The sequence below is a fragment of the Podarcis tiliguerta genome (assembly GCF_965153285.1).
Source record: "Podarcis tiliguerta genome assembly, chromosome: 5".
In the NCBI taxonomy this organism is placed as follows: domain Eukaryota; kingdom Metazoa; phylum Chordata; class Lepidosauria; order Squamata; family Lacertidae; genus Podarcis; species Podarcis tiliguerta.
Window position 1 is genome coordinate 53,583,121 of NC_139538.1, and position 13,302 is coordinate 53,596,422.

At 40.6% G+C, this 13,302-nt stretch overlaps 1 protein-coding gene across 6 annotated transcripts in view; it reads left to right on the forward strand.

Moving 5' to 3' along the window:
• Positions 1 to 13,302, forward strand: part of SPADH (spermadhesin family member) — a 43,100-nt gene that overhangs the window by 27,942 nt on the left and 1,856 nt on the right. For 4 of the 6 annotated variants that reach the window (XM_083439612.1, XM_083439616.1, XM_083439617.1 and 1 more), the window contains 10 exons: positions 91 to 108; positions 841 to 882; positions 1,769 to 1,786; positions 3,511 to 3,649; positions 5,093 to 5,289; positions 6,126 to 6,170; positions 9,171 to 9,206; positions 9,497 to 9,675; positions 10,787 to 11,178; positions 12,029 to 12,312. In XM_083439612.1, the coding sequence (XP_083295738.1) occupies positions 91 to 108; positions 841 to 882; positions 1,769 to 1,786; positions 3,511 to 3,649; positions 5,093 to 5,289; positions 6,126 to 6,170; positions 9,171 to 9,206; positions 9,497 to 9,675; positions 10,787 to 11,178; positions 12,029 to 12,312 (1,350 nt within the window). The remainder of the gene's footprint in view (positions 1 to 90; positions 109 to 840; positions 883 to 1,768; positions 1,787 to 3,510; positions 3,650 to 5,092; positions 5,290 to 6,125; positions 6,171 to 9,170; positions 9,207 to 9,496; positions 9,676 to 10,786; positions 11,179 to 12,028; positions 12,313 to 13,302) is intronic. The other 2 variants (XM_083439614.1, XM_083439613.1) reach the window with 2 other exon arrangements.

Sequence of the window (13,302 nt, forward strand, 5' to 3'; positions counted from 1 at the left end):
GGGTAAAAATACTGATGAATATTAATAGATAATAGTGACATGCCCATTTCTTACCAATGCATATCGATGTTTCTCTTTCTTTGTGAACAGCTCCTTCTACTCCTCCTGGTGAGTCCTACTTTTTTTATTCCAAGTCTGAATCTTTCTCAATAGGCATGAAATATGAAAGATACGTAGTGGGAAATCGATTAAGAATTGGGGGGGGGGGGGAGCTCTTAGGTGTGGTTGCCAGTACATATTTGAAAGTCTGAAAGTATTAGTGGTATATGTTCCAAAGGTAACTGAGTCATTATTTCAAAACAAGGAAGAAATTGAACAGACTTTTGAAAAACAGTTTGGAAAATTGAATGGAAATTGTATGTGTGTGTGTGTGTGTGTGTAAGTAACTGGAAGCAATAGGTATCTTGTACTGAGCTGTATTAGGCATGGCATAGCAACCTGGATTTGGGTTACAACTTTGTTCCCCATTTCTTTTCTTCTAGGCACAAACTACCATCAGCTTTTTATAAATCTTCCATTTCTAGCCTGATGCAGTAGTGCTGAGGCTAGATGCTTCTTGGGTTTGGTGGTCCCCTAAAATATATCCAGTGTTAGTTATACTGAGTAGTATACCTTCAGGCCCTTACTACCAGGATTGCCACCTGTGCCATAGATACTTTCCCCAAAGATTCTTGGAAATTTTAGCTTGTTAAGGGTGTGGAGAATCGTTAGGAGGCCCTCATCGCCCTCTCAAAGCTACAGTTGTCAGAGTTCCATGGAGAGAAGGTCTGGTTGTTCAATGTTTGGCTTAATATTAACACATTCTACCACAATCTGATTGATTCTGCTCTTTCTTACTAGTTCTATCCACAACTGGAGAACCGACCACTATAGTCACACAGTGTAAGTCTGTATGTAGAAACTTCTTTTGTGACCACACAGGGAAATAAGACACACAGATTGGGTGAACTGGGCCACATTTAATTTAACACTACAAATCTGCAGAAGGGAACCAGGTCAGCCTCAGACATCTCCTCTGCTCTCATGGAGGGAGATCTGATTATTTCTGTGGCCCACTGGATGGTTCCCCCAAGGGGCACAGGGTTGCTGGCTTCATTGGGTAAAAATACTGATGAATATTAATAGATAATAGTGACATGCCCATTTCTTACCAATGCATATCGATGTTTCTCTTTCTTTGTGAACAGCTCCTTCTGCTGCTCCTGGTGAGTCCTATTTTTTTTATTCCAAGTCTGAATCTTTCTCAATAGGCATGAAGTATGAAAGATACGTAGTGGGAAATTGATTAAGAATTGGGGGGGGGGGGAGCTCTTAGGTGTGGTTGCCAGTACATATTTGAAAGTTTTAAAGCATTGGCTCCAAAGGTAACTGAGTCATTATTTCAAAACAAAGAAGAAATTGAACAGACTTTTGAATAATGTTTTTTGGAAAATTGAATGGAGTGTAAGTAAAATGTAAGCATAGGTCTGCATGCTTGAAACATCTTTTGTGACCACACCGGGAAATAAGACACACAGATTGGGTGAACTGGGCCACATTTAATTTAACACTACAAATCTGCAGAAGGGAACCAAGGTCAACCTCAGACATCTTCCTCTGCTCTGACAGAGGGAGATCTGATTATTTCTGTGGCCCACAAGGAAGTTCCCTCAAGGGGCACAGGGTTGCTGGGTTCACTGGGTAAAAATACTGATGAATGTTAACAGATAATAGTGGCATGCCTATTTCTTACCAAAGCATATCAATGTTCCTCTTTCTTTGTGAACAGCTCCTTCTACTCCTATTGGTGAGTCCTACTTTTTCATTACAAGGCTGAATCTTTCTCAATAGGCATGAAGTATGAAAGATAACTAGTGGGAAATTGATTAAGAATGGGGAGTGGAGCTCTTAGGCATTGTTACTAGTGCATATTTGAAAGTTTGAAAGCATTCATGATATAAGTTCCAAAGGTAAATGAGTCGTTATTTCAAAACAAAGAAGAAATTGAACAGACTTTTGAATAAATATTTTGGAAAATTGAATGGAATTTAAGTAGAATGTAAAGACTCTCCTCCTGCAAGAGAGGGGAGTGGTTGTGGTCGGGAGCCGGACTCCGCCTCAAGCAGGGGGCGTTAGCCCCCTGCCTCCCACTCACCTGGCTGGCGCTCACGCCCACAGGCAGGCACCCAACCAGGTGCCTGCGAGGGGGCGTGTTTAGCAGCCTAAATTGATGCGGCGCCAACCTTCCGGCCCCACTTTTCGTCGTCCTGTCGCGAGTCACCCACCCTCCACTCCCTTAGAGCTCAGGGTCTCAGTTTCTTCTGGCCTTGCTATGGACCTTAGGTTGGTCGCCCTGGTTGTCCGGGGGGCCTGGTAGGAATTTTTCCTTTGGGCATTAGGCTTTGTGGTTTTTTCGCCTACCTCGTAGCAATCGTCACAACTTTCGTGGTATTGGTGGATAGGTTAGGCATTGGAATAATGTGTTGTGGTGTGTTGAAGGGCTAGGTGTGGCCATTGCCTGCGCCTGCAATTTTTGGGTATTCCGTTAAAGGAATCCGGCGGTCGTGTATTCTGTCCGATGCCTGCGTGGCAGGAGGCCATGGCACAACCCTCGGTGACATCAGGGGAGAGCGTATAGTTGGATTAGCATCAACAGGCTCCACCTACTGGTGAATACCCCCCCCCCCCCGTTTTTAGACTCAGCCCTCTCTGAGGGGGTGGAGTCCGCTGACGTAATCCAATGCCTAAGCCAATACCTTTTCACTTGCTGTAATCAATAAAGTTGTGGCCTTTTCTTGCCCATTAACCTTATATCACGTGTCCTTGTGTTTTCATTCCACTACGTGGGGATCAAACCACAAGCATAGGTCTGCATGCTTGAAACATCTTTTGTAACCACATAGGGAAATAAGATACACAGACTGGGCGGAATGAGCCACATTTAATTTAACACAACAGATCTGCCGAAGGGAACCAAAGTGCACAATACTATCTTCAACTAGCAAACAGGGTGAACCAACTCTGAAAAGAATAAGAGGCATCATTTCACCTTAAGCCCCATAACTTAGATGGGGTTTTACAGGTTGGGCTCAAAGGTACTTCTTATTCTGTCAGTCGGTCTTACAACTCAGAAGGCAAGGCTCAGAAAAGTACCTAAGGGTGCTCACCAAACCTTAACTACCTGATAACTAATTAATTAAACTATTTAACAACAAAGTGATTTACAACCAACCAAACAGACAAGCAACTCTCACCCATGAGATGAAGTAAAACCAAGAAGAAAGAGAAATGCATTAAAAACATCCTGCCCACAAATATATTAGTAATTTAATAGGGGCAAGGATATAGGAGGCCTCCAGCTTCAACCTAAAAAGGCCAATTATTTGCTTATTAATAACAGAAGGAGAGAGTTAATGCAATCAAGTTGGGGGAGGGAGGGAGGAAGAGTTTAAATTAAGCTGGATTTCATTTCAGATTTCTCTGTACAAAATTCTATTTTGGCTTACATGCACAAAACATTGTGTTTTCTAGTATGTGGTGGCTATCTCTCCCTTCCAAATGGATCTATCTCTGGACCATATTATCCTGGAAACGGTGCCATTATACAGTGTAGCTGGGAAATTCAAGTGAGCCCTGATAGTCAAATTGTTCTCCAGTTTTCTTATATTAGGTAAGTGTAAGGAACTGAATGTTTTTCCATTTTCCACAGGCACCTGCACATGATGTTAATTCATGGTTTTGTCATTACCTGAAGACTTTAATAGGTTATGGGTGGCTGTTCTTCTCTGTGCTTGAAAAGATAGATGTGCTGAGGTGTTTGCCTGAATTTGTAAGCACCAAACTATGTAGGGAGGTCAGAATGTTTATGCAAGCCCTGCCCTTAACCTGGCTGTCTGCTTTGCTCCTCAGCCTCCAACCTTCTCTGTGTCACACAGGGAGGGTCTGCATAGAATTTCTACTTGTATTCACTTGAACACAAGCAGAACTCTCTGCATGAGGGACCCTGATTCTATCCAACAAACTTAGCATGTGATAGCCATCAGATTAAATCCTGCTAACTGATCATGCGGTTCTGCCCTACACGAGATGAAATCCCATACAAATTAAAAACCTTCCAAAGAAAATACATCACAAACACATTTTTATTACAAACTCTACAAGTGGTAGATATTGGCCCTTTCCTGAAAACAAAAGGTTCCACTTTTTAATGCTTTCTTAGGAAATATGAAGGACCTTTCAATGAGGCATTGAAAGATGAGTAAAAAAGACAAGTATTTTGTGAATCTTGTCTTTAAAGCAAATTATGCTGTTCCAGCCAGAGGAGACATCATTCAATAGCAAAGTGGTTAAATTGTATGCATATATATTTGAATTCTTTGAATAAATTTGTAAATTTGAATATTTGAATTCTGGGCATTTCAGGAGCAAGGCTGGGAAAGACCTATAACTGTGACACTGGAAAGCCATTGCCAGGTGGAGCAGACTGTACTGGACGTAATGGGCCAGAGGTCTGACATGACCTTGATATGTACATAGGCATGCCACTCATTTAGGTTGAGCTAATCTGGGATACATCTGAGAGCCTCATCAGCCACCTAGCTTATCACTCAGCTGACATTTACTGAACCATTTCCATAGTATCATAGATGTAGGGTGGGGTTCTCACAGGCAGAACCAATCATAACATTACTTTAATATGTTCAGAATTCAGGTCAGCTCCACTGAATCTATGTATTTACCTTTATATTTTGGCATATGTGTCACCAAAGAGAGAATCAAAGGGTGCTTGAATGTTCACTTGAATGTTCAGTGTGGCATCTTTGCTCCTGATGTGTAGATGTAATTTGCAGTGTCCAAACATTGTCATTGTCATCAAAATGCCAGCCCATATGTGCCCCCTCCTGGATTTATTATTTCCAGGGAAACCCTGATAAGTAAAGAACGACAACGCTATTGTCAGTGAATCATTTGTGATAGTGACCCATTATGAAATTGAACCCCCATATATAAGTAACCTATGTAACTTTTCTTTACTTAATGTGAAAATCTGATGTATGAAATGATGGCATAATTTTATACACAAATAGTGACTTGCTGACCTACCTTTATACAGTCTGGACTGCAATAAAGAATATATTGTGATCTTCGATGGGTACCCGTATGTCTCCACTATTCTTGGAAGAACTTGCTCTGGCACCTATCTCAACTATACCTACACATCAACTTCCAACACAATGACTATTCTGCTGCACAGAGATTCATATTACTCAGGAAATGGGTTTTATGCTTCTTACTATTCTATTCCACTAAGTAAGAGTTATCTATTTATCTAGTTCTAGGACATTTCTAGTATCTATTGTGTTAGATTAATGTTGTTCTGGTTTGAGGATGCAATGTAAGCTGAAAATCAGCATATGTCTTGGCAGAGATGGGGAACTTGTGGTTCTCCAGATGGTCTTAGACTCCAACTGCCATCAATCCCTGCCAGCATAGACAAAGATCAGGGGTGGTGTCAGTTGTGATCTAGCAACATTGGGAGGGCCACAGGCTCCCCACCCTTTGTCTAGGATCATACCAACATACAAACCCATAGACTGGTCGGATTATGGCACAGTTTCTGTGACCTATCCAGAGATGAATATGATATTTACTTTGCTTAAGTTTCCTGTTTACATGAATGATATCAGTTTGCAGTTGGATAGATCAAAGGTATTTTTCCTGTGAGGGACCAAAGTAAGATCTGAATGCACAATTTTCGACCATGTTAAAATTTCTAGCCCTTTGACATGCACACTTTGAATAATAAGGCAATGCTTCACTTTAGCAACAACTGAAGCAGCATCTCCCCACTGACACCTTTTTTTGTTAATGTTGTAGGAGAATATTTTATTCCACCAGGCTTTTTGTATGTTTTAAGCATCCTGATTTACTTGCATTTCACTTTAAATGTTCTCCCTTTAATTATATTGATATTTTTTTGCTGTATAAATAAGGCGTGTGCACGCACACACACGCACACACACACTGGTGACTTTTGTCAATGAAGAATAGCTGCCATATGTTCCTAGGTTATTGGATATATTACTGCTAGGATCTTAACATCAGTGTAATAGTACTTTTATTGTAGTATTTGTTTACCTAAATAGGAATAGAAACAACTACTGAACCACCTCTCAATGAATCAACAGCTGGTAAGACCTTGTTCTTTTTCTTTTATGTCATTCATTTTAAATGCTCTCCCTTTAATTGTATTCTTGTATGATTAATGTGTGTGTGTGTTTGTGTGTGTGTGTGTGCGCGCACACACACACAGATGACCAGTCAATGAAAAATATCTGCAATATATTACTAGGTTACTGGATAGATGACAGCTGGGATCTCAATATCTTCAGTAGAATATCCAGGGTGGGCGTCACTACCAAGAAGACTCTCTGCCTGGTTCCCTGTAACTTGGCTTCTCGCAGTGAGGGAACTGTCAGAAGGCCCTCGGTGCTGGACCTCAGTGTCCGGGTAGAACGATGGGGGTGGAGACGCTCCTTCAAATATACTGGACCGAGGCCGTTTAGGGCTTTAAAGGTCAACACCAACACTTTGAATTGTGCTCGTAAATGTACTGAGAGCCAATGTAGGTCTTTCAAGACCGGTGTTATGTGGTCTCGGCGGCCGCTCCCAGTCACCAGTCTAGCCTTACTCCCTTACTACCACAGGACCTTACTGCCACAGGGGACTATAGGCTTGAAGGACAAGAGTACATAATGGATGTATATTCCCTTCTTTTATTTGTCTTCTCATTCCCCAACAATTCACCTTTCATTCATTCATAAGTAAATACTATATGTTAGATCATCTAATGGTCAAACAAAATTCACTGCCACAAAAATGGGGTTTCAATGTAATATAGTTCTTAATAATTTTTATTCCTTTCTTTTGCAAGAAACAACCACAGAATCCATCTTGCAAGAAACAACTACAGAACACATTTTGCAAGAAACAACCACAGAACACATTGATCCTAGTAAGAAGAATCTGCTAGCTATTTAAAAGCATTAGTACAATATACAGTTTTAATTTCATTTTACTGCACCATTTTTCTCTTACTCTGTTACTTTGTTTCTCTTCATGAACTAGCTTCTGTCACCCCGGAAGCAACTACAGAAGCAACTACTGCTGCTGGTAAGAGTCCTCTGACTCCCATACTAAAGTACTAAATCCTAATCCTGAGTATGTACACACAAATATCATAGAACAGGTTTCTCATGCAGAGCATCTGCTAACTAGAAACCTGAAAATTAGGTGGTGTGTATATTTTAAAGAGCCTGATCTGTTGATGGCAATCACAGACTGTCTGGAGAAGCAAGCACAAATCTCTTCCAGAGATTTCCTTGACTTCTATTTCATTTGTATCCCATTGTCTATGACTCTGTTCCTCAAGTCTGGTCTTGAAACAAGCATAGTCACATCCACCTTGCTGAAACATCCTCCTTGAATATTTGCTGAAATATTCTCCTTGAATATGGGGCTAAGGTGTCATGCGTAGATAAGTAGATAAATAGGTACCGCTCCGGCGGGAAGGTAAACGGCGTTTCCGAGCGCTGCTCTGGTTCACCAGAAGCGGCTTAATCCTGCTGGCCACATGACCCGGAAGCTGTCTGCAGACAAACACCAGCTCCCTTAGCCTACAGAGTGAGATGAGCGCGCAAACCAGGAGTCGTCCACGACTGGACCTAATGGTCAGGGGTACCTTTGCCTTTTACTGAGCTGTATTAGGCATGGCATAGCAACCTGGATTTGGGTTACAGCTTTACTCCCCATTTCCTTTCTTCGAGGGACAAACTATCACCAGCTTTTTATAAATCTTCCATTTCTAGCCTGATGCAGTAGTGCTGAGGCTAGATGCTTCTTGGGTTTGGTGGTCCACTGAAAAATATCCAGTGTTAGTTACACTGAGTAGTAAACCTTCAGGCCCTTACTACAAGGATTTCCTATTGTGCCACAGATCCTTTCCCCAAAGATTCTTGGAAATTTTAGCTTATTTAGGGTGCTGAGAACTGTTAGGAGGCCCCCATTCCCCTCTCAGAGCTACAGTTGTCAGAGTTCCATGGAGAGAAGGTTTGGTTGTTCAGTGTTTGGCTTAATATTAACACATTCGACCACAATCTGATTGATTCTGTTCTGATTATTTCTGTGGCCCACGGGGTAGTTCCCTCAAGGAGCACAGGGTTGCTGGGTTCACTGGGTAAAAATACTGATGAATATTAACAGATAATAGTGGCATGCCTATTTCTTACCAATGCATATCAATGTTCCTCTTTCTTTGTGAACAGCTCCTTCTACTCCTCCTGGTGAGTCCTACATTTTTTATTCCAAGTCTGAATCTTTCTAAATAGGCATGAAGTATGAAAGATACATAGTGGGAAATTGATTAAGAATTGGGGGGGGGGGGGAGCTCTTAGGTGTGGTTCCTAGTACATATTTGAAAGTTTTAAAGCATTGGTTCCAAAGGTAACTGAGTCATTATTTCAAAACAAAGAAGAAATTGAACAGACTTTTGAATAAATATTTTGGAAAATTGAATGGAGTGTAAGTAGAATGTAAAGACTCTCCTCATGCAAGATCTCGATATCTTCAGTGGAATATCTGTACTATTTATTTTGGTTCCTTTAATAGACTTAACATTTGAATCATGTGCTAGTGAAGCAACAACTGATAAGATGTTTTTCCTTTTCTTCTGTGTCTTTTGTTAGGTAATAAGGCAAATGGTTAAACATGACACTCAAAGAAACTAGATGCTTCTTTTCACAGTTGTGTGATTAGGCATCTCTGAGCTTGCAGAGGATTGCATGCTCAAGATCCAGGGAAGCTGTTCTTCACCACAGATATATCTGAAACCACTTGGTTTCTGATATCTTCTCTCTGTTGTGGAAAAGAAGCAGTAGATTTTACTCCCCAGGGAATGGCATTAGATTACACAGTAGAGGCACTCTGAAAAGAACATCTTTCATATACTTAAATCCCAACAAAATGGAGTACAAGCAACACTGTTTGTATAATGGTCTTTGTCATGGTGGAAGGATGTAGCAGATGAGGGCACAGAACTCAATGTTGTGACTACAGTTCCCCAACCTTTTACCATTTAAATGCTAATTAGACACAAAGTGATCTCCCTTTTGTTTTGTTTTTCATTTGTACAGCTCTTCCTACAAGTTTAGCATCAGTTCCTGCAAGAAGTAAGTTCCGATTTCTCCCTAAAACATGCATGTGAGAATTGGAGATTTTGCTGATTTGGGTTGCCTAGCTGAAAAGTCTGTGTGTTCAAAGGAAATAGTGAAACTGAGTATTCCCTCCCAAATACTTCAAATTTCTGAAAATGTGGTAAAGCTGTTCCATGGCAGCTTCATTATGAGCTCGAACAAGCCCCTGCTTGCCTGACATATCATTCACCAAGGTTGCCCCTACTCATAAGTAAAATGTAAAAAGCATTACACTATTTAATATGGTTTCTATGTGCCCCATTCAGCGCTCTCGTGTTCTGGAGAATACATGCTTGCACGCATCAGCAGGGACTATCTTGGGTTGCTGGGCTACAATGCAAGCGAAGTATCCCTGAATACTTCAGACCCCTTCTGCACACCTCAGATTACTCAAGACTATGTGGTCTTCAAGGTACCATATAGTGGGTGTGGCACAGTAAGAAAGGTAAGACAATGAGTTCTTAAAAATATTGTCCGTATCCAATGCACTTGTTCTGTTTGTGCAAGGATTTTTGCATGTGCTATGGAACTTCTCCGCTATCCTCTCCCTGCACATCTCACACCCTCCTCAAATCTATTTCAGGGTTGTTGGAAACCCAAGAAGAGATTTAAGGGGTTGTGGTCAGAGGAGGAGGAAAAGTTCTGCTGCACAAGCTTAAATCCTTGCAATGATGGAACTAGTTACTCAGTACCACATTGGGTACTGCACATTATCTGTTATCTGGTTCTTATCTTTGTAACATTACCCTGCTGTTTAAAGTTTGGAAAAGTATTTCACCCACCTTTTGGCTATAACATCTGCCATGGAGCTAGTATCCTCTTCTTCTTTCAACTATATTTCTAGGAAATGTCAGCGCTGCCCTTCATAGACTTTGACACCATTGAATGATGTGTTTAATTCAGACATGAAATTACCAATTTCAGAACTTGGGTTAGCAAGTGTCAGCAGTATGCCACACCATTTAAAGCAGACCGTATTGTGGGTAATTCCTGACATTTCTGTTAATCATAGGAAATACAGGAGTGGGGAAATTGCTCCAGAAAGAGTAAGTGGTATAAGGCGGGGGGGGGGAGCGTTATGTTCCTGAGATTGTCCTCCGCTTTTATAAAGCCAGTAAATTAGAGGTAGCATTATGATCACTCTGCCTGGCCCTTTGAATGCTTTGCATTATGCTCAGCTTTTTTACTTCTGAGGACACACAAACAAGCAAATAAACTTAGTTATTCTTAAAGAAACCCATAGCATTTTAAAGATAAATTTCATAAAAGTCAGATATTTGTTGGTATATTAATTTGAATTAAAAGATGTGGCAATCTTTCTGCACTTTTCTGTGTTTCTCTTCTCAGCTACTGAATGCATTATATACTTTTATCTTTCTTAACTTTTTCAGTGAGAATACAATGAAATTCCAGATTGTATAAGGTGGTTTTTTTAATGGTAATAAGTCTGAAATATCAGCACATTCTAAAGTGGTTAAGTATATTGGGTGTGTTTTATATGACAGGTCCTAATTTACACATATTATTGACATAGATCTTTTCCCCCTGTCCTTTAGCAGTCAAATAATGACACCATCACCTATTCCAACATAATCAAGACATTAGCCTCTGGTTATATCATTACAAGAAGGAAAAACTTCCAATTTCATATTATGTGTGAAATGAACGCAATGACTGTTGTAGAGACGATGTTTGTTGCCCAAAATTCCATTGACATTACTGAAAGAAAACTTGGCAACTACAGTGTGGCGCTTTCATTCTATGAATCATCATCCTTCGACGTTTCAGTTCGCAGTTTTCCATACTATGTGTACCTCAACCAGGTTCTCTATCTCCAAGCTACTCTCAACAGTTCTGATCCGAACTTAGTACTATTTCTAGACACATGTGTAGCATCTCCATACCCTGGTGACTTCAGAACTCTGACCTATGACTTAATCAAGAATGGGTGAGTATATTTTAGATAAGCATGTTTAGATATCCACTTATAAGAAGGGCTTTCCTTTTGGCTTATATGACAGCAGAGTTCATACTAACCATGCAATGCCATTCACACTCACCTGGAATAAACCATACTGAGCTCAATTGGATTTCTGCATAGGCACATATAGGATTGTACTTAAAGGTTTCTTTGTGAACAAATGGAGTTGCTTTACTCTCAAACTGACTCTGAAATTCACTTTTTAATTCTGACATCATATTTCTTAAGAAAATCTATAAAGAGTTGCAGAGCCTACTTGCTACTACTTGTTCCTGAATATAATAATAAATATGGTTGTGTGCTGCTAACTCATTGTGTCATCAGTCAAAGAGTCTTATACAAAAGCAGGGGAGGCAAATACTTGTTATCGCAATGGCCAGCCTGCATGCAGGACCTCTTCCCAATTGCTTCCCAGTAACTGGTATTCAGAAGCATACTGTCTTTGACAATGGAGGCAAAGCAGAGCCATCATCACTAGTACCTCGATAGTTGAATCCTCCACAAACATCTTATGGGAGTGAATCCCAAAGTTTAACAATGTGCTGTGCTGTGTGAAATACTTTCCTTTGTCTGCTCAGAATTTTCTAACTTGAAGTTTCGTCAGATGGGCCCAAGTTCTGGTATTTTGAGTGACTGCTTTCACATACGCTGAGTCTATCTTCCATTTTATTCTCTGAAATCCACCATCCACTTATTGATATTTCTTCTCATCCTTCTCCAGCATGGTCTTTAGTCACCAAAGATAACATACTTCAGAACTCCATAAAGGATTCATCTAAAGTAATTATGTAAACAAACTTGGTTCTTTTATTTTCAGATGTGTGCGAGACCCAACCTTCTTAAATCTGAGTGAACTCGGATTTAACTCAAGCAACAATCAAGTTCGTTTCAAGTTCAACTCTTTTAAGTTTCTTTATGAACATAATCAAATTTATCTGCAATGCAAACTAGTAGTATGTAAGGCATATGATTACTCATCCCGATGCTACCAGGGATGTTTAACTAGAAGGAAGAGGGATACAGATGAACCTCAGGATAAAGTGGATGTGGTTGTGGGACCAGTCAAACTGCAGAAAGAAACCATTGAAGACAAAGGACAGGGTAACTTTTATTTTTGATTCCTTTTTTTGCTACTTTTTTCTGATGATTGCAGACCAGGATTGAAATAAATGCATGGACACATTTGCTGCGCCGAATAACTACCATTTTATTGAACATTAAACCAAATTTGCAGAGGGAAACTATAGGTGTGGGAATGAACAAATCAGGAAATCACGTAGGTATAAGACAAACCAATCCCTTGCTGGGTCAATGGTAAACCATTTTGTTTACTCCTTACCCCAGCCACACCTGACGGTGAGTTGAGAGGCTTGCATTCACCACCACCCCTTTGGGCCCCCAAACTCCAGGTGGATGAGGCTAGTTGACTTCAGAAGAAGTCTCTCTCCTATCTCCAAGCCCTGCAGGCCTCAGAAACAAACAGTCACCCCAAATGGAGCCTAAAGGGATCACCAAGCTACCCTATCAAGTTCCCCTTGTGGCACCTATGTGCCAAAGTGACCAGATTATCTTAAGAAAAAACAACACTCAAATGGTCAGATTAACCTGTAACGCCAGCAGAACCTATAACACAAGCAAGTCAAGAGCCAGATGAACCTGTCAGCCATAATAGCCTAGTATTAAGGCACTGCACCTAAACCGTCTCCCATCCCACTTTACAGTATGGCATAGGCAAAAATTCCAGCTGCAGAACAAGGCAGATGGGCTCAAAAATCCTACTTGGCCCTGAAGCAAATCATACTGTGATGGAGGTTGGGAGAGAGGGTGGGTGCCAGATAAAACAGAGGGGGAAGGGGAGGGGAGGTGGGCTTTTAAAAGGCTCTGTCACTCCCTCCACCCTGAGTGCTGTCATGCTATGGTACAGCTTGAGACTCAGATGCAAACTCCCACCACCACCCAAAGCAATCTGGGCGGTGGAATAATGATTTTCAAAATATATTCTGAAGTATCTTGAAATAATAATTACTCAAGAACAAAGTGTTGTTAAAATATTCTACTACTTTGTTCAAATAATATTAAAACCAATATTTA